The sequence below is a fragment of the Onychostruthus taczanowskii genome, unplaced genomic scaffold, assembly GCF_017590055.1.
Source record: "Onychostruthus taczanowskii isolate IOZ18803 unplaced genomic scaffold, ASM1759005v1 scaffold1, whole genome shotgun sequence".
Classification (NCBI taxonomy): Eukaryota; Metazoa; Chordata; class Aves; order Passeriformes; family Passeridae; genus Onychostruthus; species Onychostruthus taczanowskii.
The window spans coordinates 25,589,523-25,614,141 of NW_024496525.1; the positions used below are offsets into that span (position 1 = coordinate 25,589,523).

At 41.8% G+C, this 24,619-nt stretch overlaps 2 protein-coding genes and 1 long non-coding RNA gene across 5 annotated transcripts; 1 reads left to right on the forward strand and 2 right to left on the reverse strand.

Moving 5' to 3' along the window:
- Window positions 1-9,744: 9,744 nt before the first annotated feature.
- On the reverse strand, window positions 9,745-14,266 carry LOC121340785. Its single transcript, XR_005953380.1, has 4 exons — window positions 13,926-14,266; window positions 12,835-12,905; window positions 12,565-12,662; window positions 9,745-10,404 (listed from the first exon to the last, which is right to left on the reverse strand). It is a non-coding gene; the product is annotated as an uncharacterized LOC121340785 (long non-coding RNA).
- Window positions 14,267-14,302: 36 nt separating this feature from the next.
- Window positions 14,303-21,993, forward strand: TMEM251 (transmembrane protein 251). Of its 3 annotated transcripts, XM_041417120.1 has the most exons (3): window positions 14,410-14,808; window positions 16,198-16,393; window positions 19,570-21,993. In XM_041417120.1, the coding sequence occupies exons 1-3, from the start codon at window positions 14,630-14,632 to the stop codon at window positions 19,594-19,596; spliced, it is 402 nt and encodes a 133-aa protein (XP_041273054.1). In that variant the 5' UTR covers window positions 14,410-14,629; the 3' UTR covers window positions 19,597-21,993. The 3 variants fall into 3 exon arrangements, with proteins under 3 accessions (XP_041273872.1, XP_041273054.1, XP_041272233.1); XM_041417938.1 differs by lacking the exons at window positions 14,410-14,808; window positions 19,570-21,993 and adding an exon at window positions 14,303-14,385 and having other exon boundaries at window positions 16,198-17,184; XM_041416299.1 differs by lacking the exon at window positions 19,570-21,993 and having other exon boundaries at window positions 14,453-14,808; window positions 16,198-17,184.
- A 136-nt stretch (window positions 21,994-22,129) lies between these two features.
- LOC121343526 lies at window positions 22,130-23,289 on the reverse strand. The gene is made up of 2 exons (XM_041419197.1): window positions 22,716-23,289; window positions 22,130-22,618 (listed from the first exon to the last, which is right to left on the reverse strand). The coding sequence occupies exons 1-2, from the start codon at window positions 22,951-22,953 to the stop codon at window positions 22,485-22,487; spliced, it is 372 nt and encodes a 123-aa protein (XP_041275131.1). The 5' UTR covers window positions 22,954-23,289; the 3' UTR covers window positions 22,130-22,484.
- Between the last annotated feature and the right edge of the window lie 1,330 nt (window positions 23,290-24,619).

Here is a 24,619-nt window from a genome sequence, read left to right on the forward strand (position 1 = left end):
GCAGATGATGCTTCTGCGATGACGCTTTCTGTGAACCAGCCCTGGAGCCCTGTGCAGCGGGAACTGCTCAGCGAGTTCTGCTGACTCACAGTGCCACAGCAAATGCAGTTTTATAACTTCAGCAGAGTACTGGAAAATTGATAGAAGTATCCATGCTAAGGAAAGAAGGGTGAAAGCCCTAAGAAATATGAAAGGAGTAATTGATTTAGGGAGTTGGTAGAAAGCATTTACATTCCTGTCATTACTCACATGAACAGTACAGTCATCTTGACCTAAGGGTATATTGGAAAACAGGCAAGGAATGGAACCACCTGCAAACAGCTCATACCAATGGATTTTGAAAATTTATATCACAGTATTTTTCTCCATTTGTGGTTGCTTTGAGAAATAAATATCTTTCTTTTTCTCCTTCATCTTATTTGCCACTGCTATGTTCTAACCTTTATTTTACAGAACACTTTTTATCTTAATCATATTCACACATTTTTTCAGTTTATTAATTAATGTAATTAGAATTAGTAAATCTATTTCGATAGCATGATTCCTGTTGCAGAATGTTTCACTGATATTTAAACATTTTATAGGAGCACGGTAATTTTGGAAAAATTTGTAACTCAAAAATACAAGACTTGATCAAACATTATCATATTAATATAAGAATCCTGAAAGAAACTGACTTGGGTTTCTTGTTATGAAGTGTTTTGTCTTGCCAATATCAGTGCTTTATTTCAGCTATCATTTCACTGGACTTATTTTAGACTTTATTAAAATTTGCATCAGTACATTAAGCTCAAAATTTATATTTGTATCAGAATGGAGTATGAATGTATTGAAACATGAAATTATTGAAGCCAACTTCCAAAATTATTTCTTTCTGAATGTTTTTTTTTAAGAAATATCACGGCTTCAGACCAATCTAAAACACAGTCTGCAGAGACAGAAATATTTATGTACTTTTCTCCAGATGGGGGAGAGCAGGTTTTTAGAGGTGTTGTGCATTCCTAGCTCCTGTGAAAATGAAGCACATGCACTAAAAAGGAGAAATTTGCTTTGCTGCAATATAGACAAACTTGTATGACACATATCAAAGACCAGGTTCAATCTTAGGAAGGAGAAAGCTGGTAAATGCCTTCATTTTAAACTATACTTTTTGAATCTTAACCCTTGGACAACTGCATTTCACCTGATGTGCCTCTGTACTGCATCTTGCTGTACAATGTTGCTAAATAAATTACAATCTGTTTACATAGCAGAGCTTGTTCAGGCAATGCCAAACCTGCGACCTCAGGAAGCCCCAGGGTAATATTTATGCAATTCCTGATCAGGAGCAAGCTGACTATTCCTGTTACAGTGGCCCAACTCTGTAAGCTGAAGCTCACGAGCTGCTTCATGCTAATTAAAGGGGTGAGGGTTGATTAGGATCTTGAGCCCTCCAGCAATCAGAACTATCTTCCTCTTCATCTAAGCTTCAGCTACAGGCCAAAGCAGGTTTCCCTTGTTTATCTAGAACCTCTCACACCTTGTCTTCTAACCCTTCCAACAAATACAGGGGCTCTGACAAAGCTGGATACTTGCAATGTGGCACAATTTAGTAAAATTCCATGGAAATTCATTTCAGAATAATATGAGACATCTCCACTTAATTAGCTATCAAAGTATATTTTCCCAATATTTTTGAATTATTTTTTCAGCACCCAGCAGAAGTCACAATAGGATCTTTTGCAATGAGCAGAAAGGTGGTGATTTACATAGCCTGCAGTTTAGTTTTTACTTTAATTTGCATTTTTTACTATTACAAGATAGTTGTTACTCTGCTGTGGATGGGCACGAGGGTGGGCTGAGCCTTCTATATCAGAACAGGTCTTCTCTTTCTCCAGTCAGTCAAACCACCAAGTCAGACCATGTGCTAACACAGCACTGCTGGAATGAGGTTGTAGGTAGGAGGGAACACACAGAAAACTCTGCATGTGCTGCACTGCAGCTTCTGGGCCCTGAGAGACTCAAAGAGTAGTCCAGGTGCTGCACAGCATGTGGAACTTCTCATCACCATTCTCTTGAGAGAGAAATGTATGAGAAGCATGGTGGGCTGCCATTTCCTCAGGTATCTGCTACATCTACAACTGATTAATCATTGCAAGATTCATCAAAAGGACAGATAGGACTTCTTTCCACAGTGGTTCACTAGAGGATGTGTGTGACAGAAGCTGAGTTTCTACAATTTATGGTTGTTTTTTGCCTCATTTCTGGCAAAACACATACCTGCAGCTATTGTTTAGAAACTTTTCTGAATGTGGTCTTGACCAGAAGTTTTTAAGTGATAAATCAGTGAAGGTTAGTCCTGGGGGTAAAAGCTCATTTCTGATGTCTGAATTCAAACATACCGTGGCTATCCCTTGCCAAGGGCCATGCGACACCCGCCCATTGCGGGGCTCTGGTCACGGCTCCCAGGAGGGACCCCCCCTAGCACCTGATGCTGCCCAGCTGCTCTGCTCTGAAGGACTGGGTGCCTATGGAGACAGCACAGGACAGGCTGGAAATCAGACAGTCATTGTACAATCAGTTAAATCAGCTGTCGCTGTTGAGAGGCACAGTCCTTCCAAAAACTGACACTTATTCTCACTTTCTGCCACACCCCTCCTTCATGGCAGTCCACGTGCTTATGTGGCTGTGCAAGAACAGAATAAGGAAGCCAGGAACTTAGATGGTCTTAAACAAACCCAGAAGATGACAACAGTATTTAAGTCTTAGCCTAAACCAATTCCTTAATCTGGATCACCATTCTTTTTGCTACTTGTTTATAGTGGCACAAAGCAGAGAATAGGCTGGAAAAAAGAAGACAGGAAGAGAAGGCATCAAACTGCCTCTTTTGGTGGCAATCCTACTTCACAGCAGCAGCAGGGATGGGGAAGGTGTGGTTCACCTCTACTCCCCCACTCACCTGAAAACCTATGCAGTTTATGCTTCAGTATTCTGATTTTATAAAGAAAAGAAGGATTAATGAGTACTGCCTGAGGCTCATTGGTATTTCTGATCTTTTAGAGATCAGAAGAAGGAATTCAGTTAGAAAAGCTCAAAAACCTTCCAAAAGAGAGTAACAATGCCTGGCAGAGGACCAGCCCGTGCAGGGCCATTCAAGAATTCCTGAGCTCTCATCAGCCCCAATGGAGTGCTGCTCAGATGCTCTCACACTGAGAGCACAGCAAGCTCTTCTGTTCCAGCCATGAAAACAGGATAACTACGGGGTATTTTGAAACTGCAAGGAAATCACCTTTATGAGAAGGTACATCTTACTTTATATAGTGCTCAAAAAGTTTTCTATCCTGAGCTCTGATGAATATACTTGCTGCAGGAAAGCAAGATAAAGGTCTGGCTGCCAAGTTCGCTTGCTTGTCATGTAGCGTGTTGGGGACAGACTGTATAAGCTCATAAACCAAGGAAAGCATTTCATCAATGAATAAAGAATTTAAAGCCACAAAAAACCTATGTGGCTGAGAAAAAAAAGATGACAAAGTCCTGTGCCAGTATAATTATGTCAGTAGGAGCAGATTTTTTTAAACTGATTAACTTCTGCCAGTCAAAACCCAACTGTGGACACAGACACACAGCTACATTACTGTAGCTCTCTTGCCTTTTACCATGGCAAGCAGCTTTGTGGAAATAATGCTCATGCAAACTCTTTCAGTGCACACATGTGGATATACATACTTTGGTGATTGCTTCAGTGTAGTTAAAATGATTCAAACTTTATGTTCAAGGAAATCCTGAAAGATTATTCGCTGAAGGATTTGGGTGAGCTCACACTTTATTAAGGTTTGGATTGAGACTTGGATAAGGTGAGGCTGCAGTGAGGTTTTCTCCACCTACAGTTTCATGTTATGAGAGTAATTCTGCTTATAGCTGTTTGTGATTTTTTAATCGGGTGGTTTTAGTACTTATAACAATTCTGGGAGCATGCTTACAGCAAAATGAGCCATCTTACCACATATTTTGCATTGCTGTAATTTATTATTTTTAAAAAAACAATGTAGCTCTTTTAATAGAATGAATGTAAATCAGACTGACATGGACACATAACTCATGTATATAAATTCATATAAAGTGACCTGGACATATATGAATCCTACCACTATTGTCCCATATTTTGCTGGCTTACACCTGTCTTTGCTTCTTCTGTTGAGAGCCTGTTAAAGGTGACCTAAAGAACATGTCCTCATTCCAGTGGTTCTCCATTTCCATGAGTTGTTTGGGGCTACAGTTGAACCTTTTAAACTGCTAAAACTGAGAAAACAGGAAAGATACAAGTCCGGTGTGGGCTACACCATCACTTGCACTTTCTTCTCATGGCTCCAGTGATTGAGGACCCTTTTCCTGTTTTGTTTAAATGCTTCCTTAGAGTTCACCAACAGTTCACAAGCATTGTGCTTGCTGATTTTGTACAGTCCCATCAGGAGACACTGGCTTTCCTCTCTGGGAAGGGCAGCAATTTCCATCTTTTTCAAAAGCTACCACAATGTATAGTCTTACAAATGCAAAAAGAATAGATGCAGAAAAGCATTTCTAAAGCCAATACCAGCAGTATTCCAAAGCCAACTAACTTTAGTGTAAGAAAAAAAACTTTAGTGTAAGGAAAAAAAAAAAAACAAAAAACAAACCAAACAAACCAAATCCATCTGATAGTATCCCCAGTATATGAGGATGTTGCAGAAGGACACACCCCATTTTTGCCAGTGATACACAGAGGAAACTCAAGTTTCATCAGCAAGATGTAGAAAAGCTTTTGGAAACAACCTCAATCCTAAGCAAAATTATCTTCCCTTGGACAGACGAGAGTTCTTTTAGCCATGCCACAACTATCCCGAGGTTAACTAAAGATGCTTCTGGGTGATAATCTAGAAGCACAGTTGGGAAAGCCCTGCTTTGAGTCAGGTGCTGTTCCTCTTGTGCTCACAAACGTTTCACACTTACACACCAATGGTGCACTGACTTGACTCCTACTTACTACTCTTCTGGAGGCAGGAATATAACCTGTCTTGCTCCACCAGTCACCACCCATCCTTGGCTTTTTCCCACTCAGAGTGCATTCCAAAACATTATCTAATCACCACACACAATAACCAAAAGAGACTTTTTTTTCCCTTTTGCTCAAGTACCAGTCTCATATACATGTACATCTCCTCCACATTACCAACATTCTGTCCTGTAACATCCCATTTCTGCCTCCTACTACATGCAGCCCTTCTGAAAGAAAAAGGTCATGTAGAAAAGAATTGGAAATTCAGGAGACAAGTTATAGAAAACAGAAGCTAATCAGCCATAGTATAAAAGGAAAAAGGGGAAAAACCCAAGCCAAACCACCATCAAAAAAAGCTGGAATAAATCAACTGAGACCACAATTTGCTTATAGCTCTGAGCATTTACTAGATGGTCAGGCTTGTAAAGTGAAATAGATAGCTCATTTAGAATCACAAACTTTCAGACATTTCAGATTGCCTAGATCCTGTAAGACACTTGTAGTTGCATAGATGATAAATTCTATTAATACGTGTTGTATCACTGTGCTATTGAATTTATTATCTCACATACTCAGTGCCTGACAGTCTGTAAATACAGCTTAGGCAATGAGCATGTCTGAATGCAAGACTCGTTACAATCCCAGAGTGTGATTTTGGATCTGCCTGCACAGGTATTGCTTCCCAGTCACATTTCTGATAGCTAAAAGGGACACTTCCACAGACAGGATCACAGCAAATATTCCTAGTGGTTCTGAACAGGCCACTTCTGTGCTTTATATTAATGTACCACATGTACAAGAGCAGCCTTTGCAGTTGAACATACAATGCCAATGCTGCCCTTTGGGATTTTCCCTTCTCTCAGAGCTTCTGGAGAGGGGAAGGAATGCTAGTGACTGAACGGATGAAGACTGCTGGCCTTGATCCTCGTTTTCTGGTGTGACCTCTAAGAAAGTTTTTCACATAGATGAAAAGTTTGTCCTAACCTGTGCCTATGAAGATTCCCATTGTTTCATAAGGGATGAGCTAACATTGTACCTATTCTCTTCATCAGAACCCAATTCATTACCCAAGTGCCAACTGTCCCAATACCTACAGAAGCTCAATGTCCAAAAGAGGTCTATGTACGTGTTTTTGAAATTGTGCCATAAATAGAGATACATACACACTCCCTCTTTTATTTATTTGGGAAAAGAAGCTAAACAAATCAAATGGAGGACAAGTTAGAAGAATGTTCTTTTTGAGGTCTCAGCACTTTTTGTAGTGGTTATTTGCACCAAGCCCAAGAAGTGGGATTATTTTTCACATAGAGGAAAAATTTCTTTCTCACTGCTAGGAGAAATCAGAGAGGTTGAGGAACTGCCTAAACCAGAGGAAAGTACTCATGCCACCATTTAGATGGCAGAGGCCTCAGGATGTGCCAAGGAGCTGTCATAAAAGTGTTGCAAGCACGTAAGTAATTTTTCAGCTACTTGGACTATACTCAAGAAAATGGTTTTATAAGTCAGAGAATTAGAAGTTAGCCCCAGATGTCTTGAGGGTAAAGTTGATAGTGCTTTCAGGTTAGATTTTGGCTACTCTGCAAACCAAAATAACCTGCCAGAAGGACCGACCACAATCTGAAGATGATGAAGCCTGGATTGGGGTGGGGGACAATAATAGGCATGTGGGTCTTTTCAAAGGATCTCACCTACTCAATCTTGAGAGAATTCAAACCTGAACTCCTCTTGGCTAATCATCTCCACTTGCTATCAATGACAATAGCCCCAAAAGACTGGTTTGCCATCACTTCACGCAGCTGGGGAAAGGAGAACATGCAGCTGCCACAGATTTTTCTACAGTTACGAAACTCTTGTGTTGCTGGCTAACATTGGTGGGGTTGTGAGGGCCTTATTTGTGCAGATTTCCAAAGAAGGGGCATCTACACCTTCTGTTCTACTGTTCTTTCTGATCCTTCTGGGTTAGGGTGGCTGTTCTCACCCACCAGTGCAGTGCTGGCTAGCCAAGTCTCTAAGCATTTTCACTGTGTGAAGCCACTCCAGAAATGTATCAGGCTGCCTAATTTTACCAAGCTAAAGAATTTCCACTGCTTCAGAGGCTGTTTTGCCAGAGCACTTAGAACTAGCACTGCAAAAACTTGCCAACAACCCGAGAATTTTAGTTTCTACCTAGTGAAAAAAGAGTGACAGAATAGAATATGAAAAAACCTTGAAATGGTAACCTCTGCTTCAACACCCAGATCAGGATAGGTTTAAGTTTGCGTCATAATCCACTGCATCATCATTTATGCACTGGATTCACTGGTGAAACACTTCAACTGGTCACAGTTACCCAGAACACTATAAACTCCTGGAAAACAAGTTCTGCACTGTGTAGAGGCATCGTTTTAGAATGGAGGTGCTCTAACTCCTATTAAACAAAGCAGTGCAGAAATGCACATACAGTGACACACTAATTTAAGCCAGATACTTTTTCATGTGGAGAAGGTGTTGATTTGGATGCACTTACACTTGTTACAGTCTCATAGCAGTGTATTTCTTTACTCTCCCAGTACCTTCATGTTTTTATGATGACTATGTTTACATTGTGTTGGTGAAAGGCAAATCAAGCATACATTTGTGTGGAGAAATGGACATTTCCTGTCTTTAAGAATGCCAACAAATGCAGTAATAAATGTGCTAAGCTGGAGACATTTAAATATTCACTTGGAATTATATGACAGAATATATGACAGTAGGCATTACTGAAATTTCATTTTATATATCACAGAGCAGCAGCTTAAAAATTCTGCACAGTAAGGAAAAAACATAAAATTACTTTTGCTTTAAACATTTGCAAATAATGCTTAATGTGCTTTTGTTAAATGAAATGCGAATACTTACTGATAAATTATTGAAGTTTTCTCTTTGAGAGTAACCATCAACTGCTGTTAATATCTCTGTTTGAATGTTTGAGTCATTCTCTGGATCTGTGCTGATTTCTGGTACAGACCTCTAGCATGGGCTTCAGAAAAAGGCAAATTCAGGTAAAAGAGTGAGTACTTAAAAGCTTCACAGCTACAGTGAACAGACTTTTATCTTTCACTAAAGATAAACAACAACAACAGGACAACAACAGGAGCTCTCCATGCAGATGAGGATGAAGATTTACTTCCAGTTGATAACATTTGTATGAAAGTCTCCCCTCTCATGCTGGCGTTTCAGTTGAGCTGACAGTGTACACTTGTGACAGCTGAGCTTACACTGAGCACTTCAATGAGAAATTAGGGGCTCTGCAGGTCGGGAGCTTGGATAAACCATCAGGATTAAAAATTCTTGGATAAACTGGATAAACTTCTGTCATTCAGCCTACCTCTGACAGTGATTTCCCATTGCCTCAGACAAGTTCTGTTTTTTTATAATCTATGCAGACATTTCTGTGACTAAGAATGTTTGAAGCCTCACATGATATGGGTGGATATCTTACACATATGCCTCTTGCAGTAAATTTAATGTTAGTAACTATGGGTAATTCCTAAGCTCTAACAGAACAGAGGGAAGAGGTTCCTAGAAGACACACACATAAAGTTCTTTCTGTTTGGTTGGTTTGGTTTTGTTGGGGTTTTGAAGCTCTTTTTTTTTGTTTTGTTTTTGTTTCATTGGTTTTGGTTTGTTGTTGTTGTTGTTTTGGTCTGTTTTTGAAATCTTAAACAATATGCTGTCTACCACCTCCAAACCTCCATCCTGGTCTATGCAAAAAAGTTGTGATGCTTTGAACCTGGGAAAAGGCCTGATCTGAACTGAGTTCTTTCACTATTTGTTTAGTAAAAGAAAGTTATGTTTCTGGAAAATCTAAATATAGATACTCCCTGCTGCATACTGTTTACAGTCTAGAGCAAGATAGGTACACCCTAGAAAGTGGGAATCTCAGAAGAGGCAATAATTAAATCTTTAAAATAATTCTATGGTATTACTGACTTGCTTCACATAAGCACCACTGAAGGAGAGATAATTAGTGGAAATTTAAAAAAAGATCACTCCTCTTGTGAGGATGGAGCAGTCACTCTCTGAGATGGTCAAATATTTTTCTTGGACTATTTATATGAACAGAAGAAGGATTCTGTTTTTCATTTTAACATGGGTCATTTTAACTTGTTTAGATGACCAAACATGTTGACAGCAGCAAACTCAGCATGTAAATTTAATAACTCTTCCTTTCTGATAGTATGTATCAACTTTAGTTGAAAACATGAAATAGCAGAATTCTCAGGAGTTTAATGGTGGCTTTGGAAGTGGACTTGGGGTGGTTTTTATATTATTTGTGGGGATTTAATAAAAAACAATAAATTGTAATGAATAATGGTTTTGTTGAAATGCAATTTATAACTATAAACTGGTTTGAGAAAAATTCTGCAAGAAAGTTCTCTTTCCTCCAAGGCCAGTACAATGCTGGGTCATATCACTGGAGCTGTGAGACCAATACCTGCATTGCTTCTGCATAAATTGATTTGTCCTCTGTTTGAATAAATGCTACAGAGAGGAAGAGTCAGTTACCAGACACCTCTGCCCATGTCCTTTTAGATGTTTGTCAGTTCTTGCTCAACTTTGAAGCCACTTTGCAATTGGCTGAAAAGAAGAATGTAAAAGCAAAGATTTTATCTCTTTCTGGCCGGAATTGTTTTACCACAGACAATGCAGACACGAGGGTAAATAATGAACAAGGTATTATTCAGAGATAAATAATGAATAACGCGGCCATGAGGTGTACATTCGGAGGTAAGTAATGAAAAAGGAGCATCAGTGTAGTGAAGAGTTCTGTCTAAAATACCAAGGCCCTTCTCCATAAAAGACTCAGTTCTTTATAGGCACTTTGACAAAGGGTTGTAGTGTGGAATTCTTCCTTTGGCAGATGTTTATTGTGGATGTTTGAGAGTATGAGATAACTATACCATTTGTAAATATCAGAAAGTTTGTTGGAAAGTTGATAAATATTTCTACAACTAAGAACAAAGTATGGATGGTATTCAAAGAAGCTGGATAACATGATTGCCTGAAGCTTAATTCAGATGTGGCTGCTGCCAAAAAACAAACGGTAGAAGCAGAATTTCAGGAACTGAGAATTTAAGATTAAGGTAATTTAAGGTCCCAGAAATTCAAAGTAAACAAAGTAAGTCAAAAGTGATAAAGATCACCATTCAGCTCACTGAATAGAAGTTCTTCATGTGGTTAATGGAGCCAAACCAAGCAAATATACTATTTCAATTTAAAATGAGAAAAAATAAAATATAAAAATTCAATCCTATAAAAAAGTTTCTTGCATGTTCCCAACACGCAAGAATATGCTACACCCTATAAGAAAACTGGTGTCTCCAAGAAAAAAGTTCAAAGAAAGACAGCAGAGCAGACAAAACAACCACCTAAGAAAAAAAAAAAAAAAAAAGGGAATTAGAAGATTATAGCCTTATTTTCAGAAGAAACAAAAGTTCTAAAATACAAACTAAAGATTCAAAAAACATAAAATAAAGCATATGAATTGAAGCAAACTAATGTTCTGGACTCACACTGAATTATAAGAAACTGATCTAAACAACTTAATGCACCACAACAGGATACTAAAAAATTCACTGTAACTACATCTAATAAATAAAACTGCTACAAGCTGCAGAAACTCTGGGCATTCATGTACTCACTGATAAAAATTCACATGAGTTTTCTCCTTGAAATCCCAACATATATGTAGTCTGTAAGGATCCCAGTTCTCTAGCCAAAAGTTTGGCTTAGAGTTAGGATTAAGAAGGAAAAGATCCAGGAATGTGATGTTCTAGATGAATCACAAATCAGTGTCCTACAAAATGAAGGCAAATGTTGTCTTGACAAAAATGACTCTGTTATTAGATTCTCACTTTCTGATTACCTATCAGTGAGAACCTACTACAACTCTGCTAAATATAAACATAAGATCCACCCAAAAGGATGTGAGAGGCATTCTGTCCTTCAGCTTCTGCCTTCCATTTGGAAGGCCAGCTAATTTTGGTTTTGTAATCATCTCAGGTATTCTACCTTTACTTTTCTATTCTGGCCAAAATCTAAGCCTAGGAAAGACATTCTATTAATACTGACTTGTGAAAACTTTGTTTGATTTAAAGATTACCACTAACCTTTCTGATTCCTCTTGTCAGCTCTCATTTATCCTATGTAGTTTGTCAGGATCCTAAACATCCTAACAGGCCTTAATAGCTCCAACAATCTTCACCTGACCCCTCCCATGGGCTCAGGAGCCCCACTTTAGCCAAGCCCTGTGCTTTCAGTTCATGCCTGACCTGTATCTGGGTGTGTCCACAGCTCAGCCATGACTGTGCCACGCCATGTTTATCTGGAGTCACAGACTGACTTCCTAGCTTGACCTCAGTCTTTTCTTATCAGTGTGGACCTTCATGGCAATTGCTAGGTGATGTCTGGGTGTCTGACCCTAGTTCTCACAGGATCACACCCTAGCCTGTGGGCTGCCTTCACAGCTTGACCTTGGACCTGCCTTGTTACTGTACTCCTGTCTGAATCCAGCGTTCCCTACTTGCCTTGCTCAGGCTCTGTGGGACTGGGCTTGGGCAGTGAGGCTCTGGCCCATCACCTGTGTTATTATGCTTGGTTCCTGCCCTCTATGGAGCAGCCAGCTCTTACTGCTCCATTGCTTTTCTGCTTTACCTTCACAATAAACCAAATATTTCTATAAAAATGCATAATATGTCAAAACTAGGTCAAACACTTCTTTTTTAATGCTACAAAACCCCATGATTAATTCTTTGATTCTGTTCATTAAATATTATTTCCTTTGGATTCAGCAGACTTCTATCTTCTCTGGTTTCCCAAGCCAAATATTATCCTTTTGAGTCTCACCAGGTGTATGTTCTCATTTCAATATGCAGAATTATGAGTTCTTTCCCCTTATTATTACCAGCACTTGTGACTGGAATTTGTCTAAAGCTGAGAACAGTTGCTTCTTGTTCTACTAATTTTGGAATTATTCCCTCCCCCCTCAGAGGCCTGCTGCTAAAATTAACCAGCCAATGAATCCTCAGTTATTTGCTCTGTCTCTTCCTTTACTATGGCAGAGATTAAGCATAACACTGAATTTATACAGATTGAGATCTAGCCCAAAAATACCACAAATCACTCTGTCTGGTGTTATGCCTTAGCTTTCAAAGACAGCTTGTGATTGTTATAACTCTTCAAATTTTTTAGATCTTTCTCTTTATAGCCACAATCTCAGGCTCTATGTTTATCACAGAAGACCTTCGGTTGAGTCTTTTAACCTACTTGGTTTACAAGCAGATTAAATCCTAAACCATCCTCTCTTTCCAACTCCAACCATTCAGTGAAAAGACAGGCTTCTTTTAGGAATAAAGTCCACATTTCACTGATTCTTCTTCAGAATCTTAAGTGCAAATGCAGGCTTTACACTTAGCACATGTATCCACTGCCAAGCCATACGCTCACACAGTCTAATTCATACTGGAAGCCTCCTCTTTGACATCTAGGTGGGTATTATTAAAATAAGCTGGTTCATCATTAACTCTAACCTCAATATAAGAAAATGCAATATAGCCATGCTTGAGTGGAAGGTCTGTCAGCCACACAGGAGCTTTATTCACTTTTAGATCAGCTTGGACCTCACCACCTGTAAGAATGGAAAGAATGGCATTTAGTTGAGAGAGGTGTCCCGGCATAATTAGCTGTATGTAGCTATTCATATCTACATCTGTCATCAAAACTACACTAATGGTTTATTTAAACTTCATGAAAGATAATGAAATCTTCATTCAACTGAAGTAAAGTGTAAAATCTCTGACCTGGGAGTCAGGGTGTTGCTCAGGTTGGCTCTGCCTGTGGTTCTGGGCGCCATCTTGTGTCACTTTTAGGCCTTCAATGAGCATTAAAGCAATAATAATAATTAACCCCCAACAACAAAATCCCCCAAACAAACAAAAAACCCAAACCCAACCAAACAACAACACCAAAACAACAAGAATAAAATAACAAAACAACAAAATAAAAACAAACAAACACCCAACAAAACAAAACCCAAAAAACAAAACCCAAAACAGTACAACTTAATTTGAAGTTGCTGTATGACAGGAGATTTGTATTTCTGACTCTTGTGGACTCTCAACAGTGTCCTTTTCCTCTACTGATATCTGCACGTCCATGCATTTCTTCATCAGCTGTCCTGACTATAATCCAAAACACCAGCTTCTAATGCGTTTCATTGAAACACCAAACATAGCAGGACAATCCACCATAGATTTGATTTAGCAGCAGCTCTTATATACTGTGTCACATGCACCTGCTACCTCCCCAAGAAAAGTGGCAGAAGATGCTATGTATTTGGACACAAACAAAAAAGTCATTGCTTTAGCAACTTTTATTTCTTATTGGGCATTCATTTTAAAATCCTTCTTTAGCTTTCTTCAACTTAAGGACAGCTGATGAGAGTGAATTGTGGCCACTGCTGCTTTCACAATAAGAAAGGGTAGTTTTGTCATTACTTTAGCATACAATTTACTAACAGGTTTCACTTCATATGTAATACGAGGCAGTCTCAGCATTAACTGGCACGGAGCTCGTGTCACAGTTCCTGAGTTCAGGCAAACAGGTTCTGGACAAACTCTCCCAAAGCCATCACCTCACGGAACAGCACCTACCTGAAAGTATTAATTTTGCTGTCAATTTAAATGATCTTTTAGCGTCATTAAAAGCTTTTCCCCAGTAGATCATAAAAATATATGGACATTAAAGATCACCTGGCCCCAAAGCCCGCTGCCATGGGATAGTAAACATATAATATCTCCTGATAATTTAATAATCTACTACGTCATGTTTATGTATAAGCATATACTGGGGCTTGACTACACGTTTGAACTATATGGACATTAAAGATCACCTGGTCCCAACGCCCGCTGCCATGGGATAGTAAGCATATAATATCTCCTGATAATTTAATTTAATAATCTACTACGTCATGTTTATGTATAAGCATATACTGGGGCTTGACTACACGTTTGCCATTTGCTGGACTGTTTCAGTCTCTGTTGTAACTTCCTTAGTAATCGTTGTTGTTACTCCCCTCGACGGGCTCACGCCGCCACTGTGCCAAAACACAGCACCGTGGCTCTGTCCCCGCGAAGGAGCCGAGCGCCGCCTCAGGCCGACGCCGCCATTTTGGGCGAGGCCACTCCGGCCACGGAGGGGCGCGCGCCCGAGCCAAGATGGCCGCCGGCCAAGGCGCCCGCCCCGGATGCGGCCGCGCGCCCCGGCAGCCGTTGCCCCGTGCCGGGCGCGGGCTGAGGGGAGCGGGCCGCCCGCCGCCGCCCTCCCGCTCCCTCCTTCTCCGCCGGAGGAAGGTAAGGAGCTGCCGGCGTCGAAGCGCGTCTGGCCCGGAGCGCGGGTCCGGCGGGCGGTGTGTGCGGGGGGTCGCCGGAGGAGAGCCGCAGTGGGCTGAAGGGGTCCGAGAACCATCGCGGGTGTGCCCAAAAGCTGCAAGTTGGAGTTGGGTCTGAAAACGGAGAATAACAATGGGATGACTCTGTTAGCTCAGTCTCTTTCGGTGTAACCGGGAGCTAAGGCTCCTCTTCTGGCTAGTGCTCAATGGCAGGATCAAAACGCTCTGATATTTACCTTCTTAAATCTGCTGCTGTTTTGATGCTGTTTATGTTTTCAGTATGTACATACCTTATGACGATTTATTTTCCTCGAAGGCGACGACTCGTGAGCCAGCTCGGATATGCCGAACTGCTGGAAAAAACAGCCAGCGGTTTATTTAGCGGGTAAACGCAGACCCGGGGTTCAAGTTTGTACCTTAGAGATTAACAGTTCCTTTCAACAATTTTTCAGTTGTCCTACTAAACGTATATTAACTCGGGGTAATAAAGGGAAACGTGTAGCTGAGTTATACAGAAGGATCAGCTGACCCGAGAAGTTGACATTGCTTAAGTCTGCAATAGCTTTCTCAAGTATTTACTGTTCCTTTTCAGGTATTTACTGTTCCTTCTCAGGTGTTTATGTCCCTGAATGTTTGTAGTCACCATGAATGCAGGAGTCTGAGGGCCAGAACAATTTCTCTAGGACAGTCTTGATCAGATTCTGTCATGTCAGGATTGAGGATATTCCTCATTTATGTAAAATCAGGAAGTAGGATTGCCAGATTAGTCTGGCTCAGGGTGATTTAGAATGGTGTAATGATTTTGTACCTTTATGGTAAATTCTCGAATGCTTCCTTGAATTGTTACTGTTTTATATGGATAATTCATTTTTTAGTAAGCATTTCTGCATGGTATTTTAAAGGTTAGATATATTTTCTTAAAACAGCACTACATAGATGGATTTTACTCCTCTGTAGGAACAGGTACGAAAGGTAAAAGCCCAGAGGTCTGAAAAAGCATTTTTTTGGAGAACCCTAATCAGGTGCAAAGAAGCAGTGGTTCTCCCTGCCCCGTGCAAGAGCTGTTTGGAGGGGAAGAGGTGATGGCTTAATTTGCGTAGAGGTACACTCCAGCTGAAGTGTTTGTGACTGGTTTGAAGAGCGTTTCCAGTCAGCTAGACCCATGTGGCCAGCTGGAGATTTGAAGCAGCTCAAATTGAGCCCAGTAGTGTCTGTGGGGCTCCAATAATTTGTGCAGGTACATACCTTCAGTACAGCCTAACCCTTGAACCTCATGTTAAATTGAAAATATCCCTTTCTGTGGTTCATAAATGGGCACTCAGCTAGAGCTCAGTAGAAGTGGATGTTGCTGTACCACAGACAAGCAGTGATGGTACCATTACTGGCTGTCTAGCAGCATGTTTGTCTTGCAGGCATCAAAGAACTTTCCAAACTTTACATATTTATAGAAAATCTTACATTATCCCCACTCTGTGTGTAGAGACATTGAGGACAGAGTGGGTAAGTAACTTACCCAATTGATGACTTTTGTTTTATTCCCTGAGTACCTGAGTTAAGCCAGGTATATCCTGATAGCCAGCAGGCCCTAAACTATCCAGAGCCATCAGTGGACTTTCTTATGTTGTTGCCATTAACCTGTTGCTGGCAGAGTATTGATGTGTGTGTTTTAACTAATGTGTAATGAAAAGTTATAGAAAGTTAACTTATGAAAACCAGGGTTCATCTGTTCTCTTTTCCAAGCTGTACTGAATGTTTCTGTCACCTTTTGTTTCAGGTGCAGAGCATGGAGAATGATGAACTTCCGCCAGAGGATGGGCTGGATCGGCGTGGGGCTGTACCTGCTAGCAAGTGCTGCGGCTTTCTATTACGTCTTTGAAATCAATGAGACTTACAACAAACTAGCACTGGAGCACATTCAGCAACACCCCAAGGAACCACAGGAAGGAACCACATGGATACACTCCTTAAAAGTACGACTGCTATCCCTGCCGTTTTGGCTGTGGACAATAATATTTTTAATCCCGTACTTACAGATGTTCTTGTTCCTCTATTCCTGTACAAGAGCTGACCCCAAAACTGTTGGGTATTGCATCATTCCTATCTGCTTGGCTGTTATTTGCAATCGTCACCAAACATTTGTGAAGGCCTCTAATCAGATCAGTAGATTACAACTAATTGACACTTAGCTCAACTGCTAGTTTCTGTTGCTGATTTGAAGCAATTGCATATGCTTGATCTAATCACAAGACTGAAGTTCTGAGTGAAGGCCAGAAAGAGCCTTTTCTTTAAACTGATAAGCAATGAAGAGAATGACTGTTTACTATTTAAAACAAACAAGTAACTGCAAAGGTTTTTAATTATGGATCTATCCAGTGGCCAGAGTGGGAGAGACCTGTGTGACACGTGATGGAAGTATTCCTCATTTTGCCTTAATGATGCAAAATTGCAGCTCTCCATCTGAAATGTCCTGTGGGGAAACAAGTTTCTGGTCTACAACTTACTCCTCCGTGCAAAAAAGTGATTTCCTATGTTTTCCCTTGGAGTGAAATTAATGAAAAGATACTTCTTTTGTGATAAATGTAAAAGGAAAAAAGAAATTAAGAACATGATTATAAAAGCTGCACTTAACACAATTCTTTGCTTTTTCTTTTTTTTTGTTTTTTTTATTATCTACATCAGTGCTGTTTTAAATGAATTTTTAAAAAATAAGTTTAGATACAAAAACAGGAAGCAAAGAATAAAGTTTGTGCAAACCTTTAAAGGGAAAAACTACATTTTTCTCTGTGGTAGCCTACTTGTTTTCAGTCACAGCAGTCCCACACTGTAGTAGGCAGGCAGTGAGGAGTGGCATAGGACTGGACCTTGATGAAACAGTTCCTCTGACATCAGAAGCAGCCTCTGCTGGCATTGGCCTGTGGTCTGCACAGAAATTCTGTTGTGTTTCCTTCGCCTGTCATCTCGCTTGTAAAATTATAAGTTACTGAAATTCATGACCATTCTAATTTCACTCCTGACATCATGAAAAACTGTGTTCCAAGAGAACTGATATATTAGGAAAAACTTTGAATTTGGGAAAGTTAACTGTTTGGGGGATGCTACTAACAGGTTGTAAGACAGATAATCATGTTTCTTCCAGAAATTCAAAGTAGTAAGGTACCTTCTTCTCATTCTTGTAATGAATGTAAATTTCTTCAGTCATACTGAAATTCCATTGAGATTTCTTTGCCATAGTTTCAACCTCTATTTTTTAGTGCTATTTTGGAACAGTATATTTTGAATAAGACTGAATCTTCTCTTTCTTTCTGTCCATTTCTGTTTCTTCTGAGAATAACTAAATTTTTGTCCCAGCCATGATGAAAATAACAAATATGAAAACAGTGCAAAATACGCTTCTCAGAAGCAGTAGGCTCAAAAGAATTACAAGCTAAACTCCTTGACTATAACTTCAACTGTATATGATTGTCCATACCCAGTCATCACAAATGCTAATCTATTTGCGACTGCTTTAAGGGAATCCTGGGGAGTGTCTTTCTCTTGCTTTGGAAAGAGAACACTATTTTCACTGTTGCTGTGTTTCAGCATGGCAGTTCCATCACCTTAAACTTTCTGTTTGCACTTGGAGATGCTTTGAGACACTGGTTTCAATTGTCAGCATTGGTGCTAGGACCTGAAAACAATGTAGCCTTTGCAAGAAGGGTTTGACTTCTAAGTGCAATATGAAAAGGAGGAAGTTGCCATCTTAGTGTGCTGGAGTAAGAGTAAATGATAAACTCTGACGAGTAGCTAGTATCTTGGGGAGTCAGAGCTTTTAAGTTGTGTTGTTTCTCAACTTTTAAAATCACCATGCTATTTATCTATAAAATAAAAACTTTTCAATGTTTCTAAACACAAGTCTATTAATGCAGATACTTATCAATAGCTTTTCATTTTTGTTGTTTGTTTTTGCTTTAGTGGGGTATTTTTGCATGTTTGGTGCCAGACAGCAGTGCTGCCTGTCAGTTACTGTAGCCTGTGCTCATGTCCTTCCCTCAGTGTGCACGTCCAGTTTATCTTTTGTTGTCCCCTTATAGTCCGTGCCCTAATTACTTCTTTGTAGCCTGAAATTTTGGGGCTTGCTGGATGAAACTGAATCCCCTTGTTTCTTTGCTTTTGTGTGAGAGAGATACCTCTGGCTGGACTGTTTTTAACTTGACGCTGTAGTTTTAAACTGAACAGTTACATTGTATGCAGATGGAATTATTTAAAGAGCCAAGCGCATAAGAGGAAGCATCAAAAATAGAAAATGATAGGAAGAACTACCTAATTCTCTGTCATATAAGCATGTGACCCTTAGGAAATCCACTAGCAGCCTGGTGGGATGACCCAAGCTGTCTGGATGTGGAGCATGTGCTGGGCACGGCGGGGACTTGCAGAACGGAGGCGTGTGTTCCTAGACTCTTCCATCAGAAGCCTAGTTTTGGATTCCAGCTGTTGACAGGCATGTGCTTTGCAACTAGCTACAGAAAAACACACAGCCTAATTCAAGCAAATGCTATGTGTGTAAGGATTTGAGCTTGAAGTGGAAAACAGCACTGGAGAACTATTAACATAGTGTATACAAATATTAAGACAGTGGGAGTAGGAGAAGAGCTAAGTTAGCTCTGCTGGTGCTTCCAGCATTTTTGACACCAGGGGAACATCAACAGGTGGAATCTTACCGACAGGGTAAATAAAAGAAAGACTATTAAAATTAATGATAAATTGGTTTTTACTGTAGTATTAAAAAAAAAAACAACAACAACAACAAAAAAGTAGTGAAATAGCTTTCAGCTTATTATTCTGAAAATTTATAGGTATTGTCAAGGCTGATTTACCTGAGTCACCAAAGACCTGTCTGTAACAGAAAATGACACCATCTGCAAACTTTTGGGATACTCAAGCTTGAAGTTTTGCAACGTTCTGAGCTTTAATGTTCTGCCAACACAGAGAGTAGCTGTAATGCAAGGGTGATTAATGATCATCTGTATGCCACTTACCCTGGATTTCTTTTTATTCATTTGTGTCACAAGATAAAGCATTGTCAGACTGCTTGAACATCACTTGAGCAGTCTCAATGTTAGTTTCTTTAGCTGCTTGACCTTTACCTGACAGTCCCTTCCCATCTCAGGAATGTGTCTGGCACAAGAGCTACTAAGCCTGTTCTTCATTTCCTGCCATGGGGGAGCAGGTCCAATGAAGAGCGTAACATGAGGCTGCAGCCCTTCAAACTTGGACAAAAGTAAGTTACAATAAAATGTGTTCCTTCTGACATGTTTCTTCCAGCAGCAAAGTAGGACTACAAATTTGATTCCTTTTTTTAAATTAAAAATTTGAGGATTGAACAAAAAGTTCCAGTTGTTGCGGAATATGTATTAACTCTCCTTATTTTCTCTTGTCTGGTCCATTGTTTTCTTAAAAGGATATGCTCTAGTTTCTCTTACTAGTTTTTTAAAAATCCTGATTTTTATGTCACAGTCTTTGAACTTTTCTACAAATGACCTAAGGTACAAAAGCAGTTTAATGATTTTATCATGTAGTTAAATTTTAAGAACTGACTTATCTTAGCTCTCCTTAAAGATACCCCTATGGTGCAGGTTTCTTCTGGGAAGAAAGAACGTGCTACAGCCATAAGAAGGAACTTCTGCTCAGCTCAGTCCTCAGGGCCCAAGTCTAGTCTACTTAGCTGGTGTGTGTGCCCAGAACTGCTCAGGTGTTCACACTGCTGACCTAGTCACCAAAAGTTAAGCCCCATGACATCTCAGCTGCTAGACTACTGGGTATTTTACAGAGAATCTGATGCTCAGAATAGCTTCTGTATAAGATACCTCTTAAGATGGAGTGAGTGGGAATTGAATGGGCTGCCACGCGTGAATGGCATTCAAATCCTTTAATGAAAATGATGACTCTGGATTCCTCTCCTGAGAGATAGGAAAGGTACAGCACTTTTACACAATGTCCCAATTACTGGGCATAATGGGATTACCTCCTCTTCCTCACAGAACTGTCTCAGTGCCTTGTATACTTGAGACTTAGTTTTTTTTTAAACACAGAACACTGCAACCTGTTAAGTTCCTTCATGAAGTTTAGCCTCAAAGTTGTTTGAACCAGCAATTCAGTATTTCAAAACTGTAACAACAGAGTATGTCGTATAATCCCAGTCATTGTGAAGGAGACATGCTTTGATATTTTTTGTTGTAATGTTTTGTAACTAGTAAAAGTTGTTGGTTCTCATCTAACTACCCAGAATTTATTATCACATCAGCTCTTTTAATTCCATACAAACACACCAGCATTCTCCCCTTTATTTCAGTGAGGAAATCCATTGAGCCCCCTTGGGCCAGTAAAACCAAGTTCTATTAGTAAGACATACAAACTGCACTGAACAGTGCAGATGGGATGAACCGAGTTTGTTCTGTGCCCCCTTGACGGCTGGTTAGGTACAAAAGCATTACCTCTCTCTGAGGTGAAGAATACAGCATCTTTTTTTTCCATTGAGGCTTAACTCCTCTGCCTAAAATTCAGGGCCACAGGTGACTTAGGGGCTCCCCATATGGGGTTCAGAACACAGCTGTTTTGGAGTGGGAGGATAGGGAACCACATCCCACAAAAGCTTCCTGAGCCTGGTAACCTCGCAGCAGCTCTCAGAAAAATGAAGTTTGTTGGGTTAGGGCACTTTTGCCACAAACAAACCTACAACTTAGAATTGCATAAGGTCTCCTGAAGCTCCAGTGCTCTTTTGTCTTTTGAAAGTTTTGGTAGCTACAATTTTTGGTAGCTACAAGGACTAGCAAGGATTCTTTAAAGTAAGAAATTTGAGTGTTAGTTTTTGACTCAATGTTCATTGGTATTTTCTGGATCTTAGGTGCAGCATATTCCTGTGCCCAGGCTGACCAGAAAAAAAAAGAAGTATCCCATTACTGGAATGTTACCTGCACTTGTGCTCAGTTAGGGTCTGCTGCTTTAGACCAAACATTTTCAGTCCATGACATGGCAGTGGACTGTTTACACAGCTTATAGGTAAAGGCCACAAATAAATGTTACTTTTCAGCCATTAGACAGTTCATACCATTTCTGGAAGGTTTGTCTGGAAGAAAAGGGAAAACAGGTGTACAACCTGAGTTGGTCTTTTCAGTTATGCCTCTATCCCATCTGCCAACAGAGTATCTTAGAGTATCTGAGTACATAAATGTCAAAGACACATTCACTGAACCTCACTTCTGGCTCCTCCCTGCATTTCAAACGAATTGCAGACAATTTTGTCCTCATAAAAGTTCATTTATTTCCACACTTTGTCCTACATATCTAAGTCTCAAGATTTGCTCAGTTTCCATAATATATAAACAAACTGTGCCAGGAGAACAAAAGAAAATGAAAATAACCACCCAAAATGCTTTTCATAGTATTCATTCAGGCAATTGAATTCTGCTACAGAACACTCTTAGGGTTAAGGCTCTATGGAGTCACTATCAAGAGTGTTTTATACCTGTTTACAGAATCTTCTTGATTGACAGGTGACTAAACCTTGTCAATGATAGGCAAAAATAATCCTCCACTGTAAGACTGTACAGAAGGGGCCCAGTCTTATATATGCTTGTTAATTTTGATACTTGTAGTGGTCTTATGTTGCTTTTTCTCCATACAAACACAAGCTGTCTTGTACTTTTAAAGATCATGTTTGACAAAATAACTCTTTTGAAGTTTTACTGCTTTATTTTAAAAGTGGTGTCACATGAAGAAATACTGTGACTCAGAATAAGTTATTAAAAACATACCAATCAGATGATTTGTGAGAAAAGTCTATACTTGCCAACTAATTTACCAAAAAACTGGTGCCAGCATAACACTGGCACCCTGTAAACAACACGCTGCTCACACCCAGGCGCATCCTTTCGGAAAGGCTTCCGTATTAAAACAGTGTCGGGATGGACATTTCGCATTTAAACAGGAGCAGCAGCGCCGCAAGAGCCAGTCCGTGCAGCGGGCCCGGGACACTTACAGTCGGAACAGCCTGTCCAGGCGCAGGCCCGGCCTCCAGCGCCGCCCTCACGGCTGCTGCACCTTCGTCCGCTTCACCGGAGGGTCATCGCCGCTCGCCGCCGCGTCCACGTTGTTTTCGTCTTCGCCCGCATCCTCCTCCTCGTCATCATCGTAGTCGTCGTCATCATCCCCGCCGCCACCTGCCAGAGTTCGGGCGGGCGCGGGTGAACGGTGCGGGGCGCGGGCGGCGCCCCGGGGCCGGCGGAGCCCCCTCGGCGCGCCCCCCCCGCCACTCACCGCGCCGCGCGCCGCCCGCTGCCGCCCGCTCCTCCTGCACCAGCGGCGCCAGCAGCTCCACCACCCGCTCCTGCAGCTCGCTCAGGGCCCCCCGCAGCCCGCGCAGCTGGGCGGCCTCGCCCTCCTCCGCCGCCGGGTACGGCACCCGCACCGTCCGCGTCCGCCCGTCGCGGCCCCGCAGCTCCGCCACCAGCTCCCGGCCCGGGCCCGGCTCCGTCTCGGCCACCAGGTCCGCCATCACCGCCCGCCGCTCATGTGCCCGCCCCGCCGGTCACGTGCCGGCCGCGCGGGCCGCCCCCCCCCGCGGTGACACGCCGCCCACGGTCACGTGGGGCGCGCGCGATTCCGCTTCCGCTGTGGCGCCCCCTGGCGCCTCCTTGGCCCCGTGTTTCCCGCCTCGGTTCGCGCTCCTCGGCCTTCGCGTCCCGGCGATGGAGGCGGCGGCTCCGGAGGGCGCCGAGCCGGGGAGCGGCGGGAGCGGCGCGGAGGAACCCGTGGTGTCCCTGGCGGAGGTGCTGGCAGAGAACGAGGAGCTGGAGAAGGAAGCGCGGGCCGTGCTGGGGGGCAGCGACCACGAGCGCTGCAGTTACTCACAGGTGGGGGCGGGGCCGGGGGCCTCGGGGCCCGGTCACGGCGCGGCCGGTCGGTGTCTCCGCAGGGCGCCGTGAAGCGGCAGGCGCTGTACGCCTGCAGCACCTGCACGCCGCCCGGCGCCGAGCCCGCGGGGATCTGCCTGGCCTGCAGCTACGAGTGCCACGGCACCCACCGCCTCTTCGAGCTCTACACCAAGAGGTACGGGCGCGGGGGCGGGAGCGGCCGTGTAGGAGCCTCACAGCTCTCGTGGCTGCTGGTAAACTGCTGGGAATTGTTAGGAATACGAAACCCAGCGTGTTCTCACTTTATATAAACCCTAAAACGCTACGTTTTTCTCTCCAGGAATTTCCGCTGTGACTGTGGAAATAGCAAGTTCAAAAATCTGCAGTGCAAGTTACTCCCGGTAAGTTTCAGACAGGTTTCAGGCATTCGGAGTCAAAATAACAGCCTTGGGAGGTTGATGTCTTGCCTCAGCCAGTGCTCACTCATGCGACGCCTCCAGTCTTCCCAGGGAGTTAAAAAAGGTGGGAATATTACAGCAAGGAATAAAACTGTTGAGGGACCAAAGGGAAATGCTGGGAGCAGAAGGAACATTTGATCCTTGTCATCCATGAGTGCAGCAGTTCTGCATCCATGGTCAGCATGCTTCCAGAAGCAGGTTGTGGTGTTTCTGCACTGATACCTCTCATTAGCTTTAAGCTGTTTCAGAATAATCTTTTGGGATGCAATTTTGCAGTCACATTAAGAAACTTTAAGGCTGTGCTGCTGTCAGAGGGACAATTCCCTCTCCTTCTTTGTGATGGCATTAGTGCCCTTATAGTTTGTCACCAGAGCCTACTGATGGGATGTTTTTTTATTGTATTAAGCTGCCTATACTTTTGTACTTTTGTGGGCATTTTGAACTTTTCAAGTAACTAGCAATCTGAATCTTCTGGGAAGCGGCAACAGGATGCTTGGTTTGCTTGCACTGGTGCTCCCAGGATAATAGCAGTCCAAACATTGAAACAGACAGTGGTTTAGTGTATGCCTGGTTTGTTCTGGGAGAATTGAAATGGATCCAGAGCTAGTCAGCAAAGTCACCGTGCAGTGATCCCTACAGAGACACCTGTGACAATTTTAAGATGTTACCATTTCTCATTTGAGTCAATGAAATGGATCACGTGGTTGTTCCTTCTGCTTCAGTTCAGTGAAAATTCAATTATACAGGTTAAGTGAGCTTCAGCAGCTGTCTGTTAATCTCTCTGACACCGCGGTTGCCATTTGCTACGAGGGTGAGCAGACTGTTTTTCCTCTTTAGTTTTGAACTTCAG